This window comes from Rhinatrema bivittatum, chromosome 11, assembly GCF_901001135.1.
Source record: "Rhinatrema bivittatum chromosome 11, aRhiBiv1.1, whole genome shotgun sequence".
Taxonomy (NCBI): Eukaryota; Metazoa; Chordata; class Amphibia; order Gymnophiona; family Rhinatrematidae; genus Rhinatrema; species Rhinatrema bivittatum.
The window spans coordinates 100,096,069-100,121,875 of NC_042625.1; the positions used below are offsets into that span (position 1 = coordinate 100,096,069).

Below are 25,807 nucleotides of genomic sequence, written 5' to 3' on the forward strand. Positions count from 1 at the left end.
AGCAGGTGGAGTCAGAGAACAATTACAACTTTTGGGCACTGCCACCTGCAGTCCCTCAGTATTGGTCTGTGCCACCTGCAGTCCCTCAGTATTGACCTGTACCCAAGCCCATGAGAACAGAGCTAACTAGCGGCCGAGGTTGAAACCCAAACAAAAAAACGATAACCTGTGGCCTCCATCGAGTAACTCTGTCAACACGGAGCTCTGTAATTAAAACAACAGCAAATCGTAAGGCAATGCAGCCTTTTGGTACCTTTGAATCCTTGTAAACTGATTGCTCAATTATTGTTAGCAGCCAGATTTACCATTGCAATTTTTTGGAAATTTGTTCCCAAAGTTTCTTATTGGAAAACCCAAGTGAAAGAGGTGGTGGACTTGGAACGGCTTCGATATGCTCTGAAGGGTCAACTGTTTAATACCATTCGATCTGGAATATTTCCCATCAGCATTATGTGTAAAGCTGTACTCGCTGACTGTTGTTTCTTTGATCCTGTATGTTTTATTTTGTATGCCGAAAAGTTTATAAATAGAAAGTTTAAAAATAAAATACACACATGCTATGTGTTTTCACCTGTCAGCGAGGTATATGCAAACTCCCTTCCTAGAGACTTCATCACATACAGGACACTTCAGCCTTCACCCTATCATGTTCTCCCTAATTTTACCAAGCACCTATGCAGTGCTCAGTCTCCTTCCACCTGCAGAGGTTCTGAGAAGAGGAATCACAGTCACAGCCTCCAAGGCTGTCTGTCCTCCGCTGGAAAGGCAAGGCACAGGACAGGAACATCATTCAGTCCAATCCCACTTAAAAAGATGAAGTGCTGGAGGATGGAATGAAGTTTCTTAATAAGCCTGCTTCCCTTCCCACTGTTTATCTAAAACTCTGCTCCACCCAAAACCAAATGGGATACAGTCCAAGCTGCTCAGCTGTTTGTGACCATGGTGTGCAGGAGTGATCTGTGTCCCAGCAGGTGCACTGGGGTATGGGACTGCAGGGATACTGATATAGGTGTCCGCTTGTTTTCAAGGCTACTCACCGTGTTTTTTGGGTCTCGCAGGTTAAAAATGAGACTGCGATATTTGTTCTTGTAACGAAGGTCACTGCAGGGGAAGAGAGCGAACATCTCTCTCTCCACATTCCCTGCCACTCTCCGGACTGTTTCTTCCTGTACATCCAGATCTGGGGACTCCTGAACCCTACAAACACAATGATGGCAGCAAAGGTTTAACAAGGCCATTTATTCACTGGAGATGTGAAGCATCAATCTCCACAAACCGCTTGCAGTTCATTACAAAGACAACGTTTACTGGCTTTCATCCTCCATCCCCAACATCTCCCAGGAGAAGCAAAGAAGATTATTACAGTAACTCCCTCCCTATCCAACTCCTCCTGAGTGAGTTTCACCCCTAATTCCTCCAACACCTGGGGAATAAGAGGCCATAGTTCCTCCTTCTTAAAAAGGTGAACCACACGAGGGTTGTCTCCATCAGCATCGGGCCCCTTGACCACGACCTGATCGTCCCTAGGCCCATCAAGGTCTGGGTGCTGGTTCCCATCCAGATCCGCCACAGGCGAGGAGCCACCATCACACAGAGGCTCATCGGAGTCATTTAGATCTCCTCCATCCAAGCCAGCTCGCGTGAAACGTGGCCCCCGATGCTTGCAAGCACTTCCCGAGGGACCCCCAGAAGTCCCCTCGGTCTACTGGGGTCTGACTCGCATTTGCCTCATCTTTCTGCTGAACCACAGGAGAGAGAGGCGGGGGGTAGTCCCCAGACCCCCAGAATAACTGGGCCCCCTGTCCGAGGTCCACCTCCACCGAAGTGGGAGCAGGTACCTGGGGCCCACCGCAGCCCCCTGTCGAGCGTGAGGTCCCCCTGCGGCTTGTCAGATATCGGGCAGGCTTCGCTCCACCCCGCCAGCAGACAGAGAAAACGGCGAAAGAAGGGGCGCATCACATGCTCACAGTCAGAAGACTGAAAGAAACGCGCCGCAGCTGTTCCCAGCAGCGGGCAGCAAGGACGGCAGTGGCGGGAAACGTGCAGGCTGGCAGCCGCCCAGAGAATGGCACCCAAGAGAGTTACTCCCCAGCAGGGAACCTTCCACCACTCCAGTCCCAGCCGTTCCCCCCCCCCCTGCACACACCCGTCACCTCCAGGGTCGATTGCTCCCGGCGCTGCCGCACAGAGAATGGCACCCAAGAGAGTTACTCCCCAGCAGGGAACCTTCCACCACTCCAGTCCCAGCCGTTCCCCCCCCTGCACACACCCGTCACCTCCAGGGTCGATTGCTCCCAGCGCTGCCGCCCAGAGAATGGCACCCAAGAGAGTTACTCCCCAGCAGGGAACCTTCCACCACTCCAGTCCCAGCCGTTCCCCCCCCTGCACACACCCGTCACCTCCAGGGTCGATTGCTCCCGGCGCTGCCGCACAGAGAATGGCACCCAAGAGAGTTACTCCCCAGCAGGGAACCTTCCACCACTCCAGTCCCAGCCGTTCCCCCCCCCCTGCACACACCCGTCACCTCCAGGGTCGATTGCTCCCGGCGCTGCCGCACAGAGAATGGCACCCCAAGAGAGTTACTCCCCAGCAGGGAACCTTCCACCACTCAGTCCCAGCCGTTCCCCCCCCCTGCACACACCCGTCACCTCCAGGGTCGATTGCTCCCGGCGCTGCCGCACAGAGAATGGCACCCCAAGAGAGTTACTCCCCAGCAGGGAACCTTCCACCACTCCAGTCCCAGCCGTTCCCCCCCCCTGCACACACCCGTCACCTCCAGGGTCGATTGCTCCCGGCGCTGCCGCACAGAGAATGGCACCCAAGAGAGTTACTCCCCAGCAGGGAACCTTCCACCACTCCAGTCCCAGCCGTTCCCCCCCCCTGCACACACCCGTCACCTCCAGGGTCGATTGCTCCCGGCGCTGCCGCCCAGAGAATGGCACCCAAGAGAGTTACTCCCCAGCAGGGAACCTTCCACCACTCCAGTCCCAGCCGTTCCCCCCCCCTGCACACACCCGTCACCTCCAGGGTCGATTGCTCCCAGCGCTGCCGCCCAGAGAATGGCACCCAAGAGAGTTACTCCCCAGCAGGGAACCTTCCACCACTCCAGTCCCAGCCGTTCCCCCCCCCTGCACACACCCGTCACCTCCAGGGTCGATTGCTCCCGGCGCTGCCGCACAGAGAATGGCACCCAAGAGAGTTACTCCCCAGCAGGGAACCTTCCACCACTCCAGTCCCAGCCGTTCCCCCCCCCTGCACACACCCGTCACCTCCAGGGTCGATTGCTCCCGGCGCTGCCGCCCAGAGAATGGCACCCAAGAGAGTTACTCCCCAGCAGGGAACCTTCCACCACTCCAGTCCCAGCCGTTCCCCCCCCTGCACACACCCGTCACCTCCAGGGTCGATTGCTCCCAGCGCTGCCGCACAGAGAATGGCACCCAAGAGAGTTACTCCCCAGCAGGGAACCTTCCACCACCCCAGTCCCCAGCCGTTCCCCCCCCCCTGCACACACCCGTCACCTCCAGGGTCGATTGCTCCCGGCGCTGCCGCACAGAGAATGGCACCCAAGAGAGTTACTCCCCAGCAGGGAACCTTCCACCACTCCAGTCCCAGCCGTTCCCCCCCCCTGCACACACCCGTCACCTCCAGGGTCGATTGCTCCCAGCGCTGCCGCCCAGAGAATGGCACCCAAGAGAGTTACTCCCCAGCAGGGAACCTTCCACCACTCCAGTCCCAGCCGTTCCCCCCCCCTGCACACACCCGTCACCTCCAGGGTCGATTGCTCCCAGCGCTGCCGCACAGAGAATGGCACCCAAGAGAGTTACTCCCCAGCAGGGAACCTTCCACCACTCCAGTCCCCAGCCGTTCCCCCCCCCTGCACACACCCGTCACCTCCAGGGTCGATTGCTCCCCGCGCTGCCGCACAGAGAATGGCACCCAAGAGAGTTACTCCCCAGCAGGGAACCTTCCACCACTCCAGTCCCAGCCGTTCCCCCCCCTGCACACACCCGTCACCTCCAGGGTCGATTGCTCCCAGCGCTGCCGCCCAGAGAATGGCACCCAAGAGAGTTACTCCCCAGCAGGGAACCTTCCACCACTCCAGTCCCAGCCGTTCCCCCCCCCCTGCACACACCCGTCACCTCCAGGGTCGATTGCTCCCGGCGCTGCCGCACAGAGAATGGCACCCAAGAGAGTTACTCCCCAGCAGGGAACCTTCCACCACTCCAGTCCCAGCCGTTCCCCCCCCTGCACACACCCGTCACCTCCAGGGTCGATTGCTCCCAGCGCTGCCGCCCAGAGAATGGCACCCCAAGAGAGTTACTCCCCAGCAGGGAACCTTCCACCACTCCAGTCCCAGCCGTTCCCCCCCCCTGCACACACCCGTCACCTCCAGGGTCGATTGCTCCCAGCGCTGCCGCACAGAGAATGGCACCCAAGAGAGTTACTCCCCAGCAGGGAACCTTCCACCACTCCAGTCCCAGCCGTTCCCCCCCCTGCACACACCCGTCACCTCCAGGGTCGATTGCTCCCGGCGCTGCCGCACAGAGAATGGCACCCCAAGAGAGTTACTCCCCAGCAGGGAACCTTCCACCACTCCAGTCCCAGCCGTTCCCCCCCCTGCACACACCCGTCACCTCCAGGGTCGATTGCTCCCGGCGCTGCCGCACAGAGAATGGCACCCCAAGAGAGTTACTCCCCAGCAGGGAACCTTCCACCACTCCAGTCCCAGCCGTTCCCCCCCCTGCACACACCCGTCACCTCCAGGGTCGATTGCTCCCAGCGCTGCCGCACAGAGAATGGCACCCAAGAGAGTTACTCCCCAGCAGGGAACCTTCCACCACTCCAGTCCCAGCCGTTCCCCCCCCCTGCACACACCCGTCACCTCCAGGGTCGATTGCTCCCAGCGCTGCCGCACAGAGAATGGCACCCAAGAGAGTTACTCCCCAGCAGGGAACCTTCCACCACTCCAGTCCCAGCCGTTCCCCCCCCTGCACACACCCGTCACCTCCAGGGTCGATTGCTCCCAGCGCTGCCGCCCAGAGAATGGCACCCCAAGAGAGTTACTCCCCAGCAGGGAACCTTCCACCACTCCGGCCCCAGCCGTTCCCCCCCCTGCACACACCCGTCACCTCCAGGGTCGATTGCTCCCAGCGCTGCCGCCCAGAGAATGGCACCCAAGAGAGTTACTCCCCAGCAGGGAACCTTCCACCACTCCAGTCCCAGCCGTTCCCCCCCCTGCACACACCCGTCACCTCCAGGGTCGATTGCTCCCAGCGCTGCCGCCCAGAGAATGGCACCCAAGAGAGTTACTCCCCAGCAGGGAACCTTCCACCACTCCAGTCCCAGCCGTCCCCCCCCCTGCACACACCCGTCACCTCCAGGGTCGATTGCTCCCAGCGCTGCCGCACAGAGAATGGCACCCCAAGAGAGTTACTCCCCAGCAGGGAACCTTCCACCACTCCAGTCCCAGCCGTTCCCCCCCCTGCACACACCCGTCACCTCCAGGGTCGATTGCTCCCAGCGCTGCCGCACAGAGAATGGCACCCAAGAGAGTTACTCCCCAGCAGGGAACCTTCCACCACTCCAGTCCCAGCCGTTCCCCCCCCCTGCACACACCCGTCACCTCCAGGGTCGATTGCTCCCGGCGCTGCCGCACAGAGAATGGCACCCAAGAGAGTTACTCCCCAGCAGGGAACCTTCCACCACTCCAGTCCCAGCCGTTCCCCCCCCTGCACACACCCGTCACCTCCAGGGTCGATTGCTCCCGGCGCTGCCGCACAGAGAATGGCACCCAAGAGAGTTACTCCCCAGCAGGGAACCTTCCACCACTCCAGTCCCAGCCGTTCCCCCCCCTGCACACACCCGTCACCTCCAGGGTCGATTGCTCCCAGCGCTGCCGCACAGAGAATGGCACCCAAGAGAGTTACTCCCCAGCAGGGAACCTTCCACCACTCCAGTCCCAGCCGTTCCCCCCCCTGCACACACCCGTCACCTCCAGGGTCGATTGCTCCCGGCGCTGCCGCCCAGAGAATGGCACCCAAGAGAGTTACTCCCCAGCAGGGAACCTTCCACCACTCCAGTCCCAGCCGTTCCCCCCCCTGCACACACCCGTCACCTCCAGGGTCGATTGCTCCCAGCGCTGCCGCACAGAGAATGGCACCCAAGAGAGTTACTCCCCAGCAGGGAACCTTCCACCACTCCGGCCCCAGCCGTTCCCCCCCCCTGCACACACCCGTCACCTCCAGGGTCGATTGCTCCCGGCGCTGCCGCACAGAGAATGGCACCCCAAGAGAGTTACTCCCCAGCAGGGAACCTTCCACCACTCCAGTCCCAGCCGTTCCCCCCCCCTGCACACACCCGTCACCTCCAGGGTCGATTGCTCCCAGGCGCTGCCGCACAGAGAATGGCACCCAAGAGAGTTACTCCCCAGCAGGGAACCTTCCACCACTCCAGCCCCAGCCATTCCCCCCCCCCTGCACACACCCGTCACCTCCAGGGTCGATTGCTCCCGGCGCTGCCGCACAGAGAATGGCACCCAAGAGAGTTACTCCCCAGCAGGGAACCTTCCACCACTCCAGTCCCAGCCGTTCCCCCCCCTGCACACACCCGTCACCTCCAGGGTCGATTGCTCCCGGCGCTGCCGCACAGAGAATGGCACCCAAGAGAGTTACTCCCCAGCAGGGAACCTTCCACCACTCCAGTCCCAGCCGTTCCCCCCCCCTGCACACACCCGTCACCTCCAGGGTCGATTGCTCCCGGCGCTGCCGCACAGAGAATGGCACCCAAGAGAGTTACTCCCCCGCAGGGAACCTTCCACCACTCCAGTCCCCAGCCGTTCCCCCCCCCCTGCACACACCCGTCACCTCCAGGGTCGATTGCTCCCAGCGCTGCCGCCCAGAGAATGGCACCCCAAGAGAGTTACTCCCCAGCAGGGAACCTTCCACCACTCCAGTCCCCAGCCGTTCCCCCCCCTGCACACACCCGTCACCTCCAGGGTTGATTGCTCCCGGCGCTGCCGCACAGAGAATGGCACCCAAGAGAGTTACTCCCCAGCAGGGAACCTTCCACCACTCCAGTCCCAGCCGTTCCCCCCCCCTGCACACACCCGTCACCTCCAGGGTCGATTGCTCCCGGCGCTGCCGCACAGAGAATGGCACCCCAAGAGAGTTACTCCCCAGCAGGGAACCTTCCACCACTCCAGTCCCAGCCGTTCCCCCCCCTGCACACACCCGTCACCTCCAGGGTCGATTGCTCCCGGCGCTGCCGCACAGAGAATGGCACCCAAGAGAGTTACTCCCCAGCAGGGAACCTTCCACCACTCCAGTCCCAGCCGTTCCCCCCCCTGCACACACCCGTCACCTCCAGGGTCTCCCGGCGCTGCCAAGCAGGCCGCTTGTCTTGGCTGCCCAGCTCAGAGCCTGCAAAGAGGCTGCTTTTACCTTTTTTTTTTTTAAACTTAATTAAGCACCAAAATAACAAAAAGAATGAAAGTCCCTGAAGGGGATACTTTCCTGAAGGCGAGCCAAAAGCTAACAGGAGGGGACTTTGCGGGCCCACAGAGGGAACCAGTCCCCTGGCTATCAGTGGCCCCGGGACTCTCAGGCTACAACCGCCGGGGATATCCAACCCCCCATTCGCCTGGCTCAATCCTAGGAATGGCTCTCGACAGGAACCTGGCACCTCGGGGAGCACCCAATCTCCACAACTCCAGATCAGTCAGGACTGCAGGTTTGCACCTCCACCATCTGCTGGAGGCAAAGAAACACTGAGGGACTGCAGGCGGCGCCCCTGGGTTATGTAGCAGTGTCTCGAAGTTCTGTCCTCTGCCTCCATCTGCTGGAGTCAGAGAAATACTGAAGGACTGCAGGCGGCACTCTCGTTATGTAGCAGTGTCTCGAAGTTCTGTCCTCTGCCTCCATCTGCTGGAGTCAGAGAAATACTGAGGGACTGCAGGCGGCGCTCTCATTATGTAGCAGTGTCTCGAAGTTCTGTCCTCTGCCTCCATCTGCTGGAGTCAGAGAAATACTGAAGGACTGCAGGCGGCACTCTCGTTATGTAGCAGTGTCTCGAAGTTCTGTCCTCTGCCTCCATCTGCTGGAGTCAGAGAAATACTGAGGGACTGCAGGCGGCGCTCTCATTATGTAGCAGTGTCTCAAAGTTTTGTCCTCTGCCTCCATCTGCTGGCAGGGATGAATAAACCACTTGTCTGGACTGATCTGGGTTATTACAGGAACGAAGCCATTCATTCATTGGAGATGTGAAGCATCAGTCTCCACAGATTTCTTGCAATTCATTACAAAGACAACGCTTACTGGCTTCCATCCTCCTCCCACAAAATCTCCCAGAAGAAGCAAAGATTATTACAGTAACTCTTCCTTTACCATCTGCACTTATGATGCTCTCCTTATGGACAAGAAAGAGAAACCAATAAGGTTGTCTCAGGTGACGGAAATGGTAAAAACACAGAGGTTAGCAAACACAGATAGAGTAGGACAGGCAGAATTATGAGGAAAACCAAAGAGAGCTAAGAAGGGTGGTGAGAGCCTGTTTTACTTTGCCCTCACCACCCGACAAACAGCTGGTGCACAACCTGGCCTGGTTGAGACGCGACTGAGCTGACCTGCAAGCAAGGCAGACCAAGCCGCATGCTATGTTACAAGTGGCTGGGGCATCCTCTCCGTAATAGCTGCCCACCTTGCACGCTCTGCCGCTGAGAACAAGCGGTCTCAAAATACCCCAGCCGCCCCGAGCAGGAAAGCAGAAACCTCTTTTTTTTTTTTCAAAATAACTTTACCATCTCAAAACAAAGGTAAGAATACCTACTCTCCTGGGTTAGGCTGGAACACAGACCGAGCACACTAAAGGGTCACCAACCCCCAGCTCATCCGCCTCAAACCAAGGAGGATGGTCCCACCAGGACCTTGCAACTCACTGGGAGGAAGCTCTCTCTCTTTTAGGGAGAGATCCCATGTAAAACCACTGAAAGCACCCAATATGAATCATAATAGCCAAAGAGGGATGCTGACAAGTATGCTGACAGGCCAAAAACACTGTCTCGGTGGAAAAAGAAGAAACTTTGCCCAGATGACAACTTTAACCAGAACAGGTTCATTTTCATTCCTGAAGTACCACAGATCAGTCCAGACTCCTGGGTTTTGCCTCCCTTCCAGCAGATGTTATGAACCCTGCCGCGGAGCTAACCCCCATGATCAAGCTCTCACCTTTTCCCATGCTTCACCCGACGCGGCACGGACGCCGCTGAAGTCGGGCCTTTTTGTGCGGCTGGAGCCGCAGACTCAATTTCCCCTGCGGCCTGGAGGCTACCCATCGAGTTTCCTCTTCACCGCAGCCGAAGCCGTGGACTTCCTGTCCCTCTTCGTGGCCGGAGCCACCCCCGACGTCCATGACATCTTTGCGGCCAGAGGCCGCAAGCCCCGGCCTGGATTAGGGGCTGGAGCCGCCCCTGGGGCCTCCTGCAGCTGCTGGAGCTGCTGCCGTCATCGAGGCCTGCGTCCTGGCCCAGCCCTGCTCTCTGTGTGCTGACGTCGGCAGGACCACTGTCCATGGTCCTGCACAGCTTCTTCCTGCTCCCTCTAGGCGCGCGGCCGCGCCTCTCTTATATATTTAAAGGGCCCATGGCCGGATATGCCCTGGGCCCCACCTATGGACTATTTCCTGCTGCAGCCCTATAAAAGGACTGGTCTTGTCATTGTTCCTGGCCTTGCACCAGAGCTACTTCACTCTGGAGGCTCCTGCCTGCCAGAGCTCCGTCAGGTCTTCTTCGTGGAGCTCCTCATCGTCTCGTCTTCTCGTCACGTCATGTCTTGATTGCCTGAGGTCCCCGTCCAAGTGTCCTGGTGTCTCTTCTTCGGACATCCTGCTTCCTTATGTTCCTAGTTCCTTGGTGTCCTGCTCTTATGTCTTCAGCGCTCCTGAGCCTTCTGGTCCTTTCAGGCCTTGGTCCCTCAGATGACGTCTTTCCTGAGCTTGGAGTGGCCTGCAGGTGGAATTCGTTCCTGTGCTCCTGAGCCATCTTGTCCTGCCAGCCTTTGTGGAGCTCCGGATGACATATGGCTCCGTCGTCGAAGTTCTGCCTCGGCTGGATTCTTCCCTGCACTTGTCCTGCTCTCCGCCTGGTCTGTGACCAGCCTCCTCGGGCTGTGTAGGGTGCGCATTGGGACAGGGTGATCCGCGACCAGCCCATTGGGTCCACCCGGGAAGGTGGGCTGAGTAGGGCGCCCTGAGAGACAGTGCCAATGTCCTCCTGCCCAGCTTCTCGTCTCGTCTCGACTTCATCAAATTCCTTGTCTCTGATGTCGTCGCATCGACCCTGGTCCGTGATGTCGTCGCATCGACCCTGGTCGGTGATGTCTTCGCATCAGCCCTGGTGTCATGTCTTCAACAGTCCTGGTGTCATGTCTTCAACAGCCCTGGTGTCATGTCTTCAACAACCCTCGTCTTTGATGCCGTTGCATCAACCTTGGTGTCATGTCTTCATGTCAAGGCCTCCGCCTGTCCTCATCCTCAGGCCAGCCTGCTGCTCCATGCCGATCCAAGCGGCAGGTCCAAAAGGGCTCGGAACAGTCGGAGGACCGTTCCCCTACCAACATCATCATGTTGTTGGTTCTGGGAGCTTGCAGGCCCGGCAGAGGGTAAGACCGTAGTCACGCCATGCTGGAACACGCCGTCAACCCTTGGTTCTGTCCTGGATCCGTCTGGGGTCGGGCTGAGGCCCAAGGGCACACTAAAACACCCATTATGTAACAGAATGCAAGGCCTTCCGAGGCCCTATGTAACAGCAGATAGAGACAGAGAAAGTTTCACAGGCACTGCCTTATAACCCAGTGTGCTATCTGCTACTCTTCAGTATTTATCAGTACCCAAGCAGAAAAACTTAGTGAACAAACAACTTTATATGGATTAACTCTAAACCTATCCCCAGGAACGAGCAGAGGATCAGGAAAAACTTAAAAACTGAATAATTTTCTAAAAGGAATCTTCAGAACCTATGCCATTCATCAGAAAAGCCAGAAAAATTAGACTGAGCGGATTCTCCTCACCTACAGTTTCACCCAAAAATCCGAACCTCTGCAGTGGGAGGGCATCTGGACTGATCTGTGGTACTACAGGAACAAAAATTAGCAAGTAAGAACCAATTTTCCATTCCCTGTACATACCCGGATTAGTCCAGACAGCTGGGATGTACCAAAGCTTCCCTAATCGGGGTGGGACTGCGAGAGTCCCGCGAGAAGGACACTTTCACCGAAACTGCAAACGTCCGAAGCCTGGACGTCCAACCAGTAGTGTCTAGCAAAGGTGTGTATAGACTTCCAAGTAGCCGCCATGCAAATTTCTTGCGGCAAGACCAGTTGACATTCCGCCCAGAAAACCGCCTGTGAACGTGTAGAATGAACCCTTAATCCCTCCGGGACTGGGCGACCATGACAGATATAGGCAGAACTGAAAGCCTCCTTCAACCAACGCGCTATAGTAGCATTTGAAGCCTTCTGCCCTTTCTTTGCACCATGCCACAATACAAAAAGATGATCCAACAATCGGAAACTATTCATAACCTCCAGATAGCACAGTAAAGCTCTCCTGATATCCAGGCATCTCAGTTCCCTTGCATGAGAAGTATTAAGCTCTGATTCTGAAAAGGCTGAAGCTCCACTGATTGACTCAGATGAAAGGATGATACTACCTTCGGTAGAAAAGACAGAACTGTTCTCAAAGAGACTCCGGAATCCGAAATTCTCAAGAATGGTTCCCTACACGACAACGCTTGAAGTTCAGACACTCTCCTGGCTGAACAAATCGCTACCAAGAGCACCACTTTCAAAGTCAGATCCTTCAATGAGGCTTTCTTAAGCGGTTCAAAAGGTTCAAATAAGCAGTTCAAAAGGTGCTTCACACAAACCCTTAAGGACCAGATTTAAGCTCCATGAGGGGCATACTCTACGTATAGGTGGTCGCAAATGCTTCACTCCTCGAAGAAAATGCATCACATCCGGATGAGCCGAGAGAGCGGAACTATGAATTTTGCCACTTAAACATCCTAAGGCTGCAGCCTGGGCCCACAAAGAATTAAAAAATAAACTCTTTGCAAGACCTCTCTGTAAGAAAGACAGAACCATGGCCACCGAAGCTCAGCAAGGATCAGTCTCCTGCAATGAACCTCCAAACACAAATATATGCTATGGAAGTAGAGAGCTTCCGAGTTCCCAATAGAGTAGATATTACATCCTCTGGATAACCCTCAACTGCCTCCTCTCAAAAGCCAGGCCGGAAGACAAAAGTGATCCGCTTGATCAAAAAATATACGACCTTGTCACAGGAGATTTGGTAGATAACCTAACCGCAGGGGTCTGTCCATCAACAGGTTAACCAGGTCCACAAACCATGGTTGACGCGGTCACTCGGGAGCCAAGAGGATCTCTTGGCCTGGGTGAACTTCTATTCTCCTGATCACCTTGCCTACCAGGGGTCATGGAGGAAGCACATAAAAGAGAACTTCCTGGGGCCAAGAGACAATGAGCGCATCGACAGCTTCCGCCCCATGTTCTCTTCTGCATCTGAAGAAGTGATGCACCTTGGCATTCAATTGAGTTGCCATCAGGTTCACATGAGGCCGGTCCCACTTGTGGAAGATTAGGTCCATGGCATTCTCCGACAACTTTCATTCCCCGGATCCAATTGTTGACAGCTAAGAAAATCCGCTTGCACATTGGAGGTCCCCGCTATATGTGATGCCGCTAGCATTGTCAGATGTCACTCCATCCAGGACATCAGCATCTCTGCTTCTAGAGCTACCGAACGGCTCTTGGTTCCACACTGCTGGTTGATATAAGCCACCGTCGTTGCATTGTCTGACAAGATTCTGGCTACCCGGATGCGCAGGAGTGTAAGAAAGCTCGCCAGAGCCAACCTCACCGCCCTTGTCTCCAGGCGATTGATCGACCAAGTCGCCTCCTCCTGGGACCATTGGCCCTGCATCGCCTGCGCCCACACACACCCCAGCTGAGAGACTGGCATCGGTCATCACCACCATCCATTGAGTCACCTCGAGGTCCACACCGAGTTCCAAATGCTCTCACCAAGCCACCGTGAAAGACTGGACCTGGCGACTTCTGTAAGTGATAGTGGAAGATGAAATTGTTCCGACAACAGGTTCCAATGGGACAGCAACGCACTCTGCAGAGGTCTCATATGTGCAAAGCCCACGAGACCAGCTCCAAGGTCGATGCCATGGATCCAAGAACCTGCAAGTAGTCCAGACCCTGGGCACTCGGGTTTGAAACAGGTTCCGGACTTGGGCTCGCAGCTTCAGAACCCTCTCCTCTGAGAGGAAGACTTTGCCCACACGAGTATTGAATTAAGCTCCCAGAAACTCCAGAACCTGGGAAGGAGCTAGATGACTCTTGGCCAGGTTGACAATCCAGCCCAGGGATCTCAGGCAGAGCAACACTGTCTCTTCCTCCTGATTGCATAATTCCTCCGACTTCGCCTGTATTAGCCAGTTGTCCAGATAGGGGTGAACCAAAATCCCCTCTCTCCTTAGGGCAGCTACCACTACTATTATCACCTTGATGAAGGTTCGTGGGGCTGTGGCCAGGCCGAACGGAAGCGTGCAAAACTGGAAATGCTGTCCAAGAATCATGAACCTGAGGAATCTTTGATGGTCCCTACGGATCCCAATGTGCAAATATGCTTCTGTCAAATCCAGGGAAGCCAGGAACTCTCCCTTTCACACTGCCGAAATGACAGACCAAAGAGTCTCCATCCAAAACCTGGGCACTTTCAGAGCCACATTTATCTTCTTTAAATCCAGAATCAGACGGAAAATTCCTTCCTTCTTTGGTACCACAAAATAAATGGAATACCTTCCCTTCCCTTGTTCTTCGTGGGGAATGGGAACAATGGCCCCCAGACTCTGGAGCCTCTGGATGGTCTGCTGAACAACGAGCATCTTTGTGGGGGACCCACAGGGAGACACTAGAAACAGGTTTCTGAGCGGTCGAGCAAACTAACACGTAGCCGTGTTCTATGATGCTTTGAACCCACTGGTCCGATGAGATCTTGACCCACTCCTGGTAAAAAAGAGCTAGCCAACCCCTAATAAGCAGAACCGAGGAGTGGGCCGGCGGCGTCTCATTGTGAGGACATGGCACCACCTGCTCCCTGGCTGGAGCCCTCTCAGTTGGCCCTGCGCCGACGAAAGGATTGCGACCAAGGTTGAGACCTCCCCGAAGTCTGACTCTGTGAATATCTTAAAGATATAAACATATTGTACACCGTTGTGATGTAACTATGAATGACGGTATAGAAAAGCTTTTAAATAAATTTAAATAAATAAAACTCTGTTCTGACAGAAATGCCTTTGGCCACGAAAACGCGTGTGAGCTGGCAAACCTTTTTTTTTTTTCTTTTTTTATGAACTTTTATTGGCAAATATTAAATAGTAACATAATAGTAACTGTACCCGAGTGCCCGAGCAGTACAGATATAAAGATATAGTGTTGAATAAAACAGTATTAAATATTATATCTTAACCGATGGGTAATGTCTTAACCATTTTAGAAACCAATAAAACAATAATAATAATAAAGCAATCCCGACACATCCTTCCCCCCTCCCCCCCACATATTTCAGTAAACTTTAAGTCAAATGAGTGGTATGTGTCAGCATACAGCCATTGGATACATAAGGCACAAAGATTTGGATTAATATCCTAAGACGGAGATGTAGCAAGTCGTTTCATGGATGTCCAGTTGTCAGTCAGGTTTCGTAGCTCGACCAAATGGCAGAAAAATTGGAGATCGTCTTGTGTTCAAATGCAGTAATCTTTCCCAGAGTGTGCATGCTTAATACATACTGCTGGACTTCCTGTAGCGTGGGCGCCCTCGTGTCTTTCCAAAGTTTAGCAATACAACATCTGGTTGCAGTCGCCACATATTTAATGAAATAGTTCTGCGGTTTATTCCATCCTGGAACTGCCTGGCTCAACAAAGCTTGTGGGGGAGTAAGATTGATTGGGCTCTTTTAAACTGTAGTGAGCCATGTCGATATCTCTTGCCATAGCTGTTGTATTTTGATGCAGTCCCACCATAAGTGCAAGAAAGTTCCTTTCCTTCGGCATAATTTCCAGCAAGAGTCAGAAAGTCTCGGATTCACATGGTGCAATTTGTCAGGCGTGACATACCACTGAAAATACATTTCATATCCATTTTCAATGTGTTGAGCTGAGATCAATCCCTTCCCCATTTGCAAAAATAACTGTTTCCAGTCTTCCGCCAGCCACCCGATCTTTAAGTCCCATTCCCATGCATTAATGTGAGCAGCATCCATCTGAAAGCCTCTAGTCAGTAAAACATAAATTTTTGAGATGTGCTTACCCACAGCGTTTCAAAAGGGGGTATTCCCTGTGTAAAGTCCGCCATTACATTATTTTGTATTATAAAATGTCTTAGTCGTAAGTATCTAAACATTTCATTCGGGCCTAATTGGTACCTATCACATATAGACTGAAAAGAGAGCATGGCCCCCGGCTCCCAAACATTTGCAAGTTGTGTTATATCATTCGTTATCCAACTCCTGAAAGCCTGCACTTGGGTAGCTGGCTGAAAGGCAAGATGATGGAATAAATGCATACTTAAAAAGAAGGTTCTGTCCCCCACCAGACAGTATTGCCACTTTTCCCACATCTAAACCGATATGATGTACCCACGAATACCGGTATAAAAAAAGTTGTTAAATAAATAAATCTGGAGAGCAGCCCAAACAGTGGCCGGTAAGTGTCGCCACGTACAGCGTGGTTACCACAATAATGCGGTAATAGGTAGGGGACTCAGTAACACCTGTTCCAATAGTACCCAAGGTTTCTGTCTTTTGAGGGCGTGCCATTCAAGTGCAGCTTTAAGTTAGGTCACTCCTTGATAATAATGTAAGCTGGGCATCCCCATTCCCCCCTGCCTTTTAGGTAAGAAGAGTGTCGCTTTCGCTTTCGCGACCCTGCCATAAAAATTTAAGCAATCGACGCTGCCATTTATCAAGAGTTTTAGCCAGTATTACAATTGGCAACGTTTGCATCAAATATAAGATCCATGGGAGGACGTTCATCTTTATAACTGCTAATCGCCCCAACCAAGAGATATGGTATCGGTCCCATTCCTCCAGATCTTTGTAAATTTTTGTCATTAAGGGAGGATAGTTTAACTGGATTTCTGGTTTCCTAGATAGATGCCCAGATATTTTATCTTAGTTGCGGTCCATTTAAATGGATAGGATGTCCACAGATGATCAGCCAATTCCTGAGGGGTCGAGATGTTGACCAGGTCCGCAAACCACGGCCGTTGGGGCCACTCCGGGGCCACTAGAATTACCTTCCCCAGATGGACCTCTATCCGTCGGAGAATCTTGCCGATCAGAGGCCAGGGAGGGAAGGCATAGAGGAGTACTTTGGTCGGCCACAGAAGTACCAGCGCGTCGACTCCCTCCAATCTGAGTTCCCTTCTGCGACTGAAGAAACACAGAGTTTTGGCATTTCTTTGAGTAGCCATCACGTCAGGGTGGGGAGGCCCCCATTTGCGAGAGATGAGGTCCATTGCTTTGTCAGAAAGTTCCGACTCTCCTGGATCGATCCGCTGCCGACTCAGGAAATCCGCCTGTATGTTGTCGATTCCGGCGATGTGGGATGCCACAAGAAGGGCGAGATGCCTCTCTGCCCAGGCCATAAGTTGTTCCGCTTCGGCGGCCACTGCCTGACTCTTGGTGCCACCCTTACGATTGAATTAGGCCACCGTTGTCGCATTGTTGGACAGGACTCTGACCACCCGGTTGTGTATCAGTGGTAGGAAGTGCCGCAGCGCCAACCGAACTGCCTTGGTCTCCAGGCGATTGATAGACCAGTTTGCCTCCTCTGATGACCACACTGCAACTCAGGTGCTCCAAGACAAGCCACCAGCTAAGACTGGACCTGGCTGAATCTGTGAGAGGTAAGGGGACCTGAAATTCCTCCAACTTTGGATCCCAATGGGAGAGTAGCGCTCTCTGTAATGGTCTTATACGAGCAAATGCCCACAGGACCAACTCCAGGGTGGACGCCATGGAACCGAGGACCTGCAAGTAGTCCCAGATCTTGGGGCATGGAAGCGACAAGAGACGACAGACCTGCTGCGTCAATTTGGTGATCCGGTCTGGCTGGAGGAACACCTTCCCCACACTGGTGTCGAACCTGGCTCCCAGTAAGTCCAGCATCTGAGATGGGAGGAGGTTGCTCTTGGCCTGATTTGACAACGCAGCCGAGAGATTCCAGAAGACTCACGACTTTGATGACCGCTGTATCACAAAGGGCTCTCAACTTCACTCGGATGAGCCAGTCGTCCAGATATGAGTGAACCAATACCCCTGCCCTCCTGAGAGCACCTTGGTGAATGTGTGAGGCACCATAGCCAGACCGAACAGCAGGGCACAGAACTGGAAATGCATGCCAAGGATCATGAAGCGAAGAAACTTCTGGTGATCCTTGCGGATGGCTATGTGCAAGTACGCTTCTGTTAAATCCAGGGAAGCCAGGAACTCGCCGCTGCGGACTGTCGCAACGACCAAGCGCAGAGTCTCCATCTGGAAATGTGGAATTTTGAGTGCCCTGTTCACCTTCTTCAAGTCGAAGATCAGTCGGAAGGACCCCTCCTTCTTCGGGACCACGAAATAGATTGAGTAGCGCCCTTTCTTCCACTCCGCCTGGGGAACGGGAAATATAGCTCCCAGAGAGCTCAGCCAGTCGAGGGTCTGTCAAATGATCTGCTCTTTCATGCGAGAGCCGCAAGGGGAAACCATAAAAAGGTCTTGGAGAGGCCGAGCAAATTCCAAAGCGTAGCCATATTCTATGATGCATAAAACCCACTGATTGGAGGTTATTTTGACCCATTCCTTGTAGAAATTGGACAGCCGTTCCCCCACACGAGGAACCGAGGGATGGGCCAACCGCATCTCATTGAGAGGACTTGGCTCCAAGCGATGCGGAAGCAACCCTGTCGCGAGAGGGCCTACGGCCCCGAAAGAATGAGACCAGGCTTGCTGCTTGCTCACAGGCTGCCTCTGACCCGAAGTCTGCGCCCTGCTCTGACGGAATCTCCGCTGTCCCCGAAAACAAGAATGGGCCGGGAGGAAGCCTCTGGAAGGCTTAGGCTTTTCCTCCGGGAGCTTGTGAAGATTGTTCTCTCCCAGGGACTTAATCAGCTGCTCCAAATCTTCGCCAAAGAGAAACTTCCCCTTGAAAGTCAACGCACTAAACTGGGCTTTGGAAGAGACATCGGCCGAACAATTGCATAGCCACAGGAGCTTCCTCGCAGAAACTGCAGATGCCATGTTCCTTGAGGAAATATGCAAAAGACCATACAAGGCATCCGCTCCATATGCAACCGCTGCCTCCAAGCACTCCGCCTGTGCTGATTCCTGAAGTGGAAGGTCTCTGGAAGTCAATAACTGTTGTACCCAGCGGAGGTCTGTCCAGAGCATGAAACTACTACAAACGGCCACTCGAATATCCAGAGCCAAAACATCGAATATCCACTTTAGGAGAACCTTGAGTTTTCTATCCTGGAGGTCCTTGAGGGCTGCCGCTCCTGCTAACGGGATTGTGGTTCTCTTTGTCACCGCCGACAATGAGGCATCCACCTTAGGGAACTTCAACAGCTCAAGGGTCTCTTTGGGAAAAGGATAAAGTTTGTCCATAGCCCGACCCACTCGCAGGCCTGCCTCTGGCACATCCCATTCCCAGATCATCAATCCCACCAAGACCGGGTCCATCGAATCCTGGGGCAAAACTTCCTGGGGAAGCTCCACCCCGAGCTCCAACAAGACCCACGAGATAAGTGGGTCTAATTCTTCCCTGTGGAACAGGCGAACAATCTTCAGGTCATCACCTTCCAAAGGAGTCACCTTCCCTAGGTACTCATCTGGATCCGCCCCCAGCAGGGGCAAAGGAACCACGAGCGGGTCCGGAGCACCAGCGCTTGCCGTCTCCGGGATGGCGAGCCCGTCTGGGAGCGAGGAGCCCCGCAGCTTCTTCACACAAAGGGATCCCTGGGATTCTAGGCACCTAGGAATCTTCTGGGGAGGCTCCTCAGGATGTCTCTGTTGCGAAGCCCCGCTCTGCTGAGCCTGGGTAGCCAGAAAGGCTTTGTGCATTAAAAGCACAAAATCCAATGAGAAGGCATTAGTGCCGCTCCTTTCCCCCACCAGGGGATCGGGCTCACCCTCAGAAAAGTCCTGGCAGGGATCTAAAAGGTCCTCAGGACTGCCGGGAATCGGAGACAAATCGGGAGGGAGATCCCCTCCCCCCGATGCCTTGGCCCGCGCATCTGCAAAACAAGTCAAGATGGCCGCCGTTCCCGCGCTCAGTGGGAATGGATCAGCCTGAGCTTCCTGAGAGGCAGATCTCTTCATTGCACCATGGGACTTAGCTGTCAACCACGGCCCTTTATCCGAGGTACCTTCCCCACCGGGGAGGCACCTAACACAAAGCCCTGAGCGGGAGAGCCGCGAAACGGACACCCCACAGGCAGCACAGCACGTCGGACACGGCAGGGGAAGCACGGGGAGGCGCCGACGGGACAGAGGAGAATACGCGACTGCAGTCGGAGCACCGGAGAAACGTCGCTTCAGCAAACCAAAAAATGAAAAAAACTGCCCGTAAGCAACCCGGAGCCCGATCGACCTTGAAACTTTTTTTTGTCAAACTTACTTCAGCCGCAGCAGCCGCTAAAAAAACAAAGAAGGCTGACAGGCTGCCTTTTTTTTTTTTTTTGACTGGGACGGGGATAAAGGGGGGAGGGACTGGACCACTGGTAATCACCCCGGGCGCCTTGCCGTTCAGGAGCCCCGCAGGGTCACCAACCCCAGCTCCTCAAACCCATTACCAGGGGAATGGCCCCAGTAGGACCTGCCTACCCCCTGGGAGGTTGTGCCTGTTTGTCCTGCTTGAACCTATCTCTTTTCTTTTTTTTTTCTCTTTCACTAAAGATTGCCTTAACCCCTAAGAATAGGGCAAGACCGAAGGGTTTGCACCACCTCCATCTGCTGGAGACAGAGAAATACTGAAGAGATGCAGGTGGCACACCAGGTTAAGAGAGGATGCTCTTCAAGTTTTTCTCTGTCTCCATCTGCTGGAAGGGAGGCATAGCCCAGCAGTCTGGACTGATCTGGGTACGTACAGGGAAATTTTAAATACTTTTGCTCAGTTTTTACAGAAGTGGAAGGGATGGTTTTAAAGTGGAAAAACAGAATTGATAAATGTGAAATGATTACAAATCAAATTACAGAGGAGGTACATGCAAAAGAGAGTGAATAAGGCCAGACCTCACCTCTTCAGCAAAACATCATACAGCGTCTGAACAGCAGTCCCTCGCACCTGCTCTTCACATAGCACTGGCAGCACCTCAGGTGAGGAAAGACACCTGTCTCTAAGCATTCTTTTCCTCTCTCTTGGCTGTTTCTTCTCCTTTGGAACACCTTCTTCAACAAAACAGAAGGCTTTAATTAAAAACAATCAGCTGCTCTCTCTAGAGGTGGGGGTTAATTACACTGATAAAGACCTGAGAGATATAAAATCCCAGGGAACAGCCTCCTTGGTGTTCTCTTGCTATCTCATAGTAAGATGACAGAAAATGTGTGTGCATATAATGGTAACAAACACGAAAAGGGAATAAATTAGCACAGGTTTGAAAGTTATGAGCAGTAGCGCCAATTGTGAAGGTTTCAGAAATTTTGAAAGAATCTATGAACTGATTGTGAATATAAAATGTTTCATGACATGTTTAAGTGGAAGATGCTCCATAAAGTAAGTTTATCATTCTAACATCACACAATTACATAACATGATATATACAGTGTGCTCCAGAGACAGTGGGACGGACTATTAAGCCCAGTATAACTTACCTTGTGTGTCGGTGTTTAGGACTGACTTCACTGGCTTTTTAAAAAACAAGTTAGCACCATACGGCCTCAGAAGCAGCTTTGCTTCCTTGTTGCAGGAAAAAGTGTCATCACAGCCTTTGTTCATCTTGTTTCCCAATAACAGAAGACAGGTATCAACAGATGAGAATGAAAAAACAAAGAGAAAGAACTTTACTTTGAAGGCAGCTCAATATAAAAAGGAAAGTTACACAACAAGCAAATTTGCTCCAGGAGTCCTGGAATTGAAATGAGGTCACTCTGGGATACTTCCACCTTGACCCATTGTTGGAGGCACCTCAGCTATCTAGTACCACCTAAGGCAGATCCTCACACTTTACCCAGGCAAGAGATGGCGTGGGATCTACCCCTACCTCATCCAGGTAAGGGGAATGTGCCTGGTCTGGTTCAGATTCATTCTCAAGCGACACAGTCTCCAGCTCCTCCAGTCTGCAGAGCTCCTCTTGTCCTACTGCAATGTCCAAGGCTTCATGGAGTCTACAAGCTGCTCCAACCATATTCTGCAGAGAAGACAAAAGCTTGTTTAATAAACAACACAAGCAAGGATAATATGGGCACCCGTGACCACACTCGTTCCCCCTCCCCTTCCATCTCACAATAATTCACAACAGACATTAGCTGGATGAAATAAGGCCGCAGCTTTATTGACATACAGGCCCGAGCCAACATATACAATATACAATGCAACACGGTTTCAGCCTCCAGCCCCCCAACCATCCGCCGCTCCCCCGGCAGGACAGTCCATACCAGCCATCCGGCTCGATGTTCCGGCCTCTCACGCCGGGTTATGACTCCCGCCACCTGCCTGCAAGGAGCCAAACCCGGGTGGACTCCCGCCGCCAACCTGCAAGGAGCCAGGCCCAGAGTCTCCCGCCGCCTTACCAGCAAGGAGCCCCCCACCGCTGACAACAGCCCCCAGTTGTCAACCTTCGTCTGCTTCGAGCTGAAACCCCCTTTTGTGTAACAATAACAAACATTATGGCTCGGGCCAACCGCCCTCCCCCGCTGCGACAACCCTAAACTTTTCACCACCATGAAAACAAATCTATCGATATCGGGAGGGTGGGCGGGAACGAAAACCCTTCCTCTCGCCGCTGCTCTGCCGCACGAATCCCCCTGCAGGCACGCGCGCTCAGGATCTCCCTTCCCTGCTCCCCACGTGCTGCCCCTGCGCCGACCAGGGCCGATCGTTGCCTTAGCAACGCGCCCTGGTGGCCAATCAATTCGCCCCCTACGGCGTTCTCCTCCTTCCCCCCCCCCCCTTCCCTTCTGTCCGCGCGCTGACCCCAACGGCACGCCCTATTCCCCCCCCCCCCCACTTTGCCCTACCCTGCTCGCGCTGGCCCGGGCCCCACAATACCTTGCCCGACCGGATACTAGCTCCGGTCGGGCTTCCAAAAAACACAACCTTCCTCTCACCACCACTAACCCACATGGCAAGGCATGAAAAGCAAGCCTGACAGTTCCCCCCTTTGCTGCGTAACACGTACAGAGCATTAGTTAAGGATAACATAGGTCTACCGGTGTCAGTATTCTTAGTGCATGCCTTCCATAAGCTGATTGTCATCCTTATCAAACTGTTCAGAGTTGATAATGCATGCAAAATTAGAGACAGAAAAACTGAAACTGGAAACATACATAGTACATAAGCTTGGCACCAAAAGGTTGATAGGCAAAGGGTCCCTCTTCATCCTTTGACATGAAGAAAATATAACTATTAATATTTAATAAGGCTTCCAGAAATACATCAGTGAAAATACGTTGCAACATACGCTAGTACAGACAGCAAGTTATGTCTCTCACAGCATGAGAAAAATCATTTATACAAAATTACAGAACTTTGTATGACACTGATTATAAGGATTTCTCGTTCACACGTGCCTTGTAACTATTTTTTTTCTGAAAATGAAAAACCTCAATGGGGAAAACATACATAGCACTTGCACTGATGACATGCACATGTACCGCTGTTCCCCCGTGTGATACCACACTCTGCACAGACTGGATAGGGCAGTTTGGTCTTTTTCTGCACCATCTAACACAGTTTCATAGTAAATGACAAAAAAGACCAAAATGGTCCGTTCAGTCTGCCCTGGAAAGTGTTTAGGGTTCTAATTGCCGCTCTGTGCAGGTTACGCCATGCAGGAAAGTTACCACAAGTTATCCCTAGTTCTTTATTTCCTTCTTCTTGCTACTAGGAAGCCATCTATGTTTATCCCATGCCCATTTGAATTCTGTCTCCATTTTTGTCTTCACCACCTTTTCCAAGATGGCATTCCAGGTATCTATTACCCCTTCTGAGAAAAAATATTTCCTGACATTGTTCTCGAGTCTACCCGCCTGGAGATTCATATCTTAAACCCTAGTTCTAGAGTTTCTTTCTCACTGGACAAGGTTTGTTTCTTGTGCATCATATCCCCCTACCTCTCCTCTCCTATAGATTATATATAATTAGATTCTCATCTCTTAGAGTTTTTGGTGCAGACACCACCTCATTTTGGTTGCCTCTTTCAGGACTGCTACTATCCTACGTCTTAATGGAACATGGTATTCTAGATGAGGCCACATCAAAGGCCTCTCTCTATGCAGCCCACCATCCCTTTAGCCCTTGTCACTCTGTTCGCTACCTTGAGATCGTCAAGCGCTATCACTCCAAGGTCTTCTGCACCAAGTGCCACATGTAAGACTATCTACCTGTTGGTGAGGTGCTGAATGTGTGCACCCGGTGCAAAGAGCTCCTGGCTCTCAGAGAATGAGTCTGATCTCTGAAGGCCAGAGTGTCAGACCTGAGGCAGATAGAGAGATATAGTGGAGACTTTCAAGGACATAGTAGAATGGTCCCAACTTCAGTCAAGCGGCACTTGAGCGCTGCAGCACACTGCCGCGGTCTAACAGGCTCGTCCCCGTCCCCCCTGCTACCGTCTGAAGCCTCCTGGTCTGTTGCACTGTACCCAAAGGAGCTGCAGGAACCTTGATCCCCACACAGACACAGCTCTCAGTTTGTCACCTCTTATCTCTTTATCTTAAAAATTCTTTAAAGTTTTTTTTTAACAAGCTTTACTGCCCCCAACAAGGAATAAAAGAAAAAGAATACTTTCCTGAATAGTGGCAGAGTCTCAGTAAAACTTTCTCTGTCTCCATCTGCTGGCAGGGATGCAAAACCCAGGAGTTTGGACTAATCTGGATACGTACTGAAACCTCTCACACCGAGGATGCGTCTCCAAGGCTGGGTGCCCAGGAGGGAAGGGTTAGGACGACCACTATAGTGCATGATTCGATCATTAGAAATATTGATAGCTGTGTGACTGGTGAGCATGAGGATCACTTGGTAACTTGCCTGGGGCAAATGTAGCGGTTTTCATGCGCCACCTAAATAAGATTTTAGAGAGTGCTGCCATTACACATGTGAGTATCAATGACATAGGAAGGTGCGAGAGGGAGGTTCTGGAGGCCAAATTTAGGCTCTTAGGTAAGAAACTGAAATCCAGAACCTCCAGGGCTGCATTCTTAGAATGGCTCCCCGCTCTAAATGCAAGACCCAGAGTCTCAATGCATGGATGAGACGACTGTGCAGGAAAGTGGGTTTTACATTTGTTAGGAACTGGGGAACATTCTGGGGAAAGGGAAACCTATTCTGGCGGGATGGGCTTCACTTTAAGCAGAGTGGAACCAAGCTGCTGGCACAGAGCAGCTTTGAAACCAGATGATGGGGGAAAGCCGACAGTCGTGCAGAAGTGCATGGTTTGGAACTATTTACCTTTGAAGGATACTAACAGAAAAGAGAAGTTAGGGCATCCTGATACAGAGCTTGCATTAAATGCTAACGTAACCTAGCGGTCTTAAGTGAAGAGCAGGCAGAGCAAAAAGATCCCAAAGTTCCCTGTCAACAGATAAGCAGACTGTTAATGCAAAACAAAAGTTATACTTTGAAATGTCTGTATGCAAATGCTAGAAGGTTCAAAAACCGCTGCCTCAGGGGCTACAAACAAACCAAAAATAAATTAACATCAATATCTAAGAGCAATAAACAAATTAGCAACATCTTTCAGATCTTAGAGCAAGCATTCTAAGTACGACAACCCCATCACACCAGCCAACTCTCCATTCATGCCACCCTTACAATTTAGTAACCCTACTCTTCTTCAGCTACCCCATAGCTTTATTCCTCTCATATTAAATTATGCGCCTTTTAATATCAATTTGCGTTTGCTCTCCCCCCTTGTAATTATGTGCCAAGTTTCTCCCCATGTAACCTGATCCAAGTTTTATGCCCTGTTCTCTGTAATTGCATTTCACATGCCTGTTTTTCAGTTACAATGTAAACCGAGACGATATGTAAAATTTACAGGAATCCCGGTGTTAAATAAATAAATAAATAAATCAAAAAGTCATTATTAAAAAAATAAAAACTTTTTAAATCCTTCACTAAGATCTCAGATATTGATAAAAAACATTAATTAAAATTTAAAAGATGTAGATTCCTAAAATGATGACAAAAGTTCAATTACATATCAAACATACCCAGAAAATGTATTATCCATTCCTGCTTAAGAAAATAATATTTAACAATATATCCACTTCTCAGCAGGTACAAAGATAAATTTACCTTAAACATTAAAATTAAATAATAACAAAAGTACCCAGAAATTGTTTTATCCATTCCTGCTTAAGAAATTAATATTTAACAATATATCTACTTCTCAGCAGGTACAAAGATAAATTTACCTTACACACTCCACAGTCGTGAAAAAATCTCAGTAGTGTATTTCTCTTCCAATATACAGTCAGTGATTATCAGCAATGCTTAAAATAACTAGAGAAAATATAAGACAAA

At 52.2% G+C, this 25,807-nt stretch overlaps 1 protein-coding gene across 2 annotated transcripts in view; it reads right to left on the reverse strand.

Annotated features, from left to right (window-relative positions):
• Positions 1 to 25,807, reverse strand: part of SPOCD1 (SPOC domain containing 1) — a 61,417-nt gene that overhangs the window by 26,045 nt on the left and 9,565 nt on the right. The window contains exons 2-5 of one of the 2 annotated variants that reach the window (XM_029571914.1): positions 21,327 to 21,473; positions 20,938 to 21,061; positions 20,364 to 20,511; positions 1,038 to 1,197 (exon numbers count right to left, since the gene is read on the reverse strand). In XM_029571914.1, the coding sequence (XP_029427774.1) occupies positions 1,038 to 1,197; positions 20,364 to 20,511; positions 20,938 to 21,061; positions 21,327 to 21,473 (579 nt within the window). Of the gene's footprint in view, positions 1 to 1,037; positions 1,198 to 20,363; positions 20,515 to 20,937; positions 21,062 to 21,326; positions 21,474 to 25,807 lie in introns of both variants that reach the window. The other variant, XM_029571913.1, reaches the window with a different exon arrangement.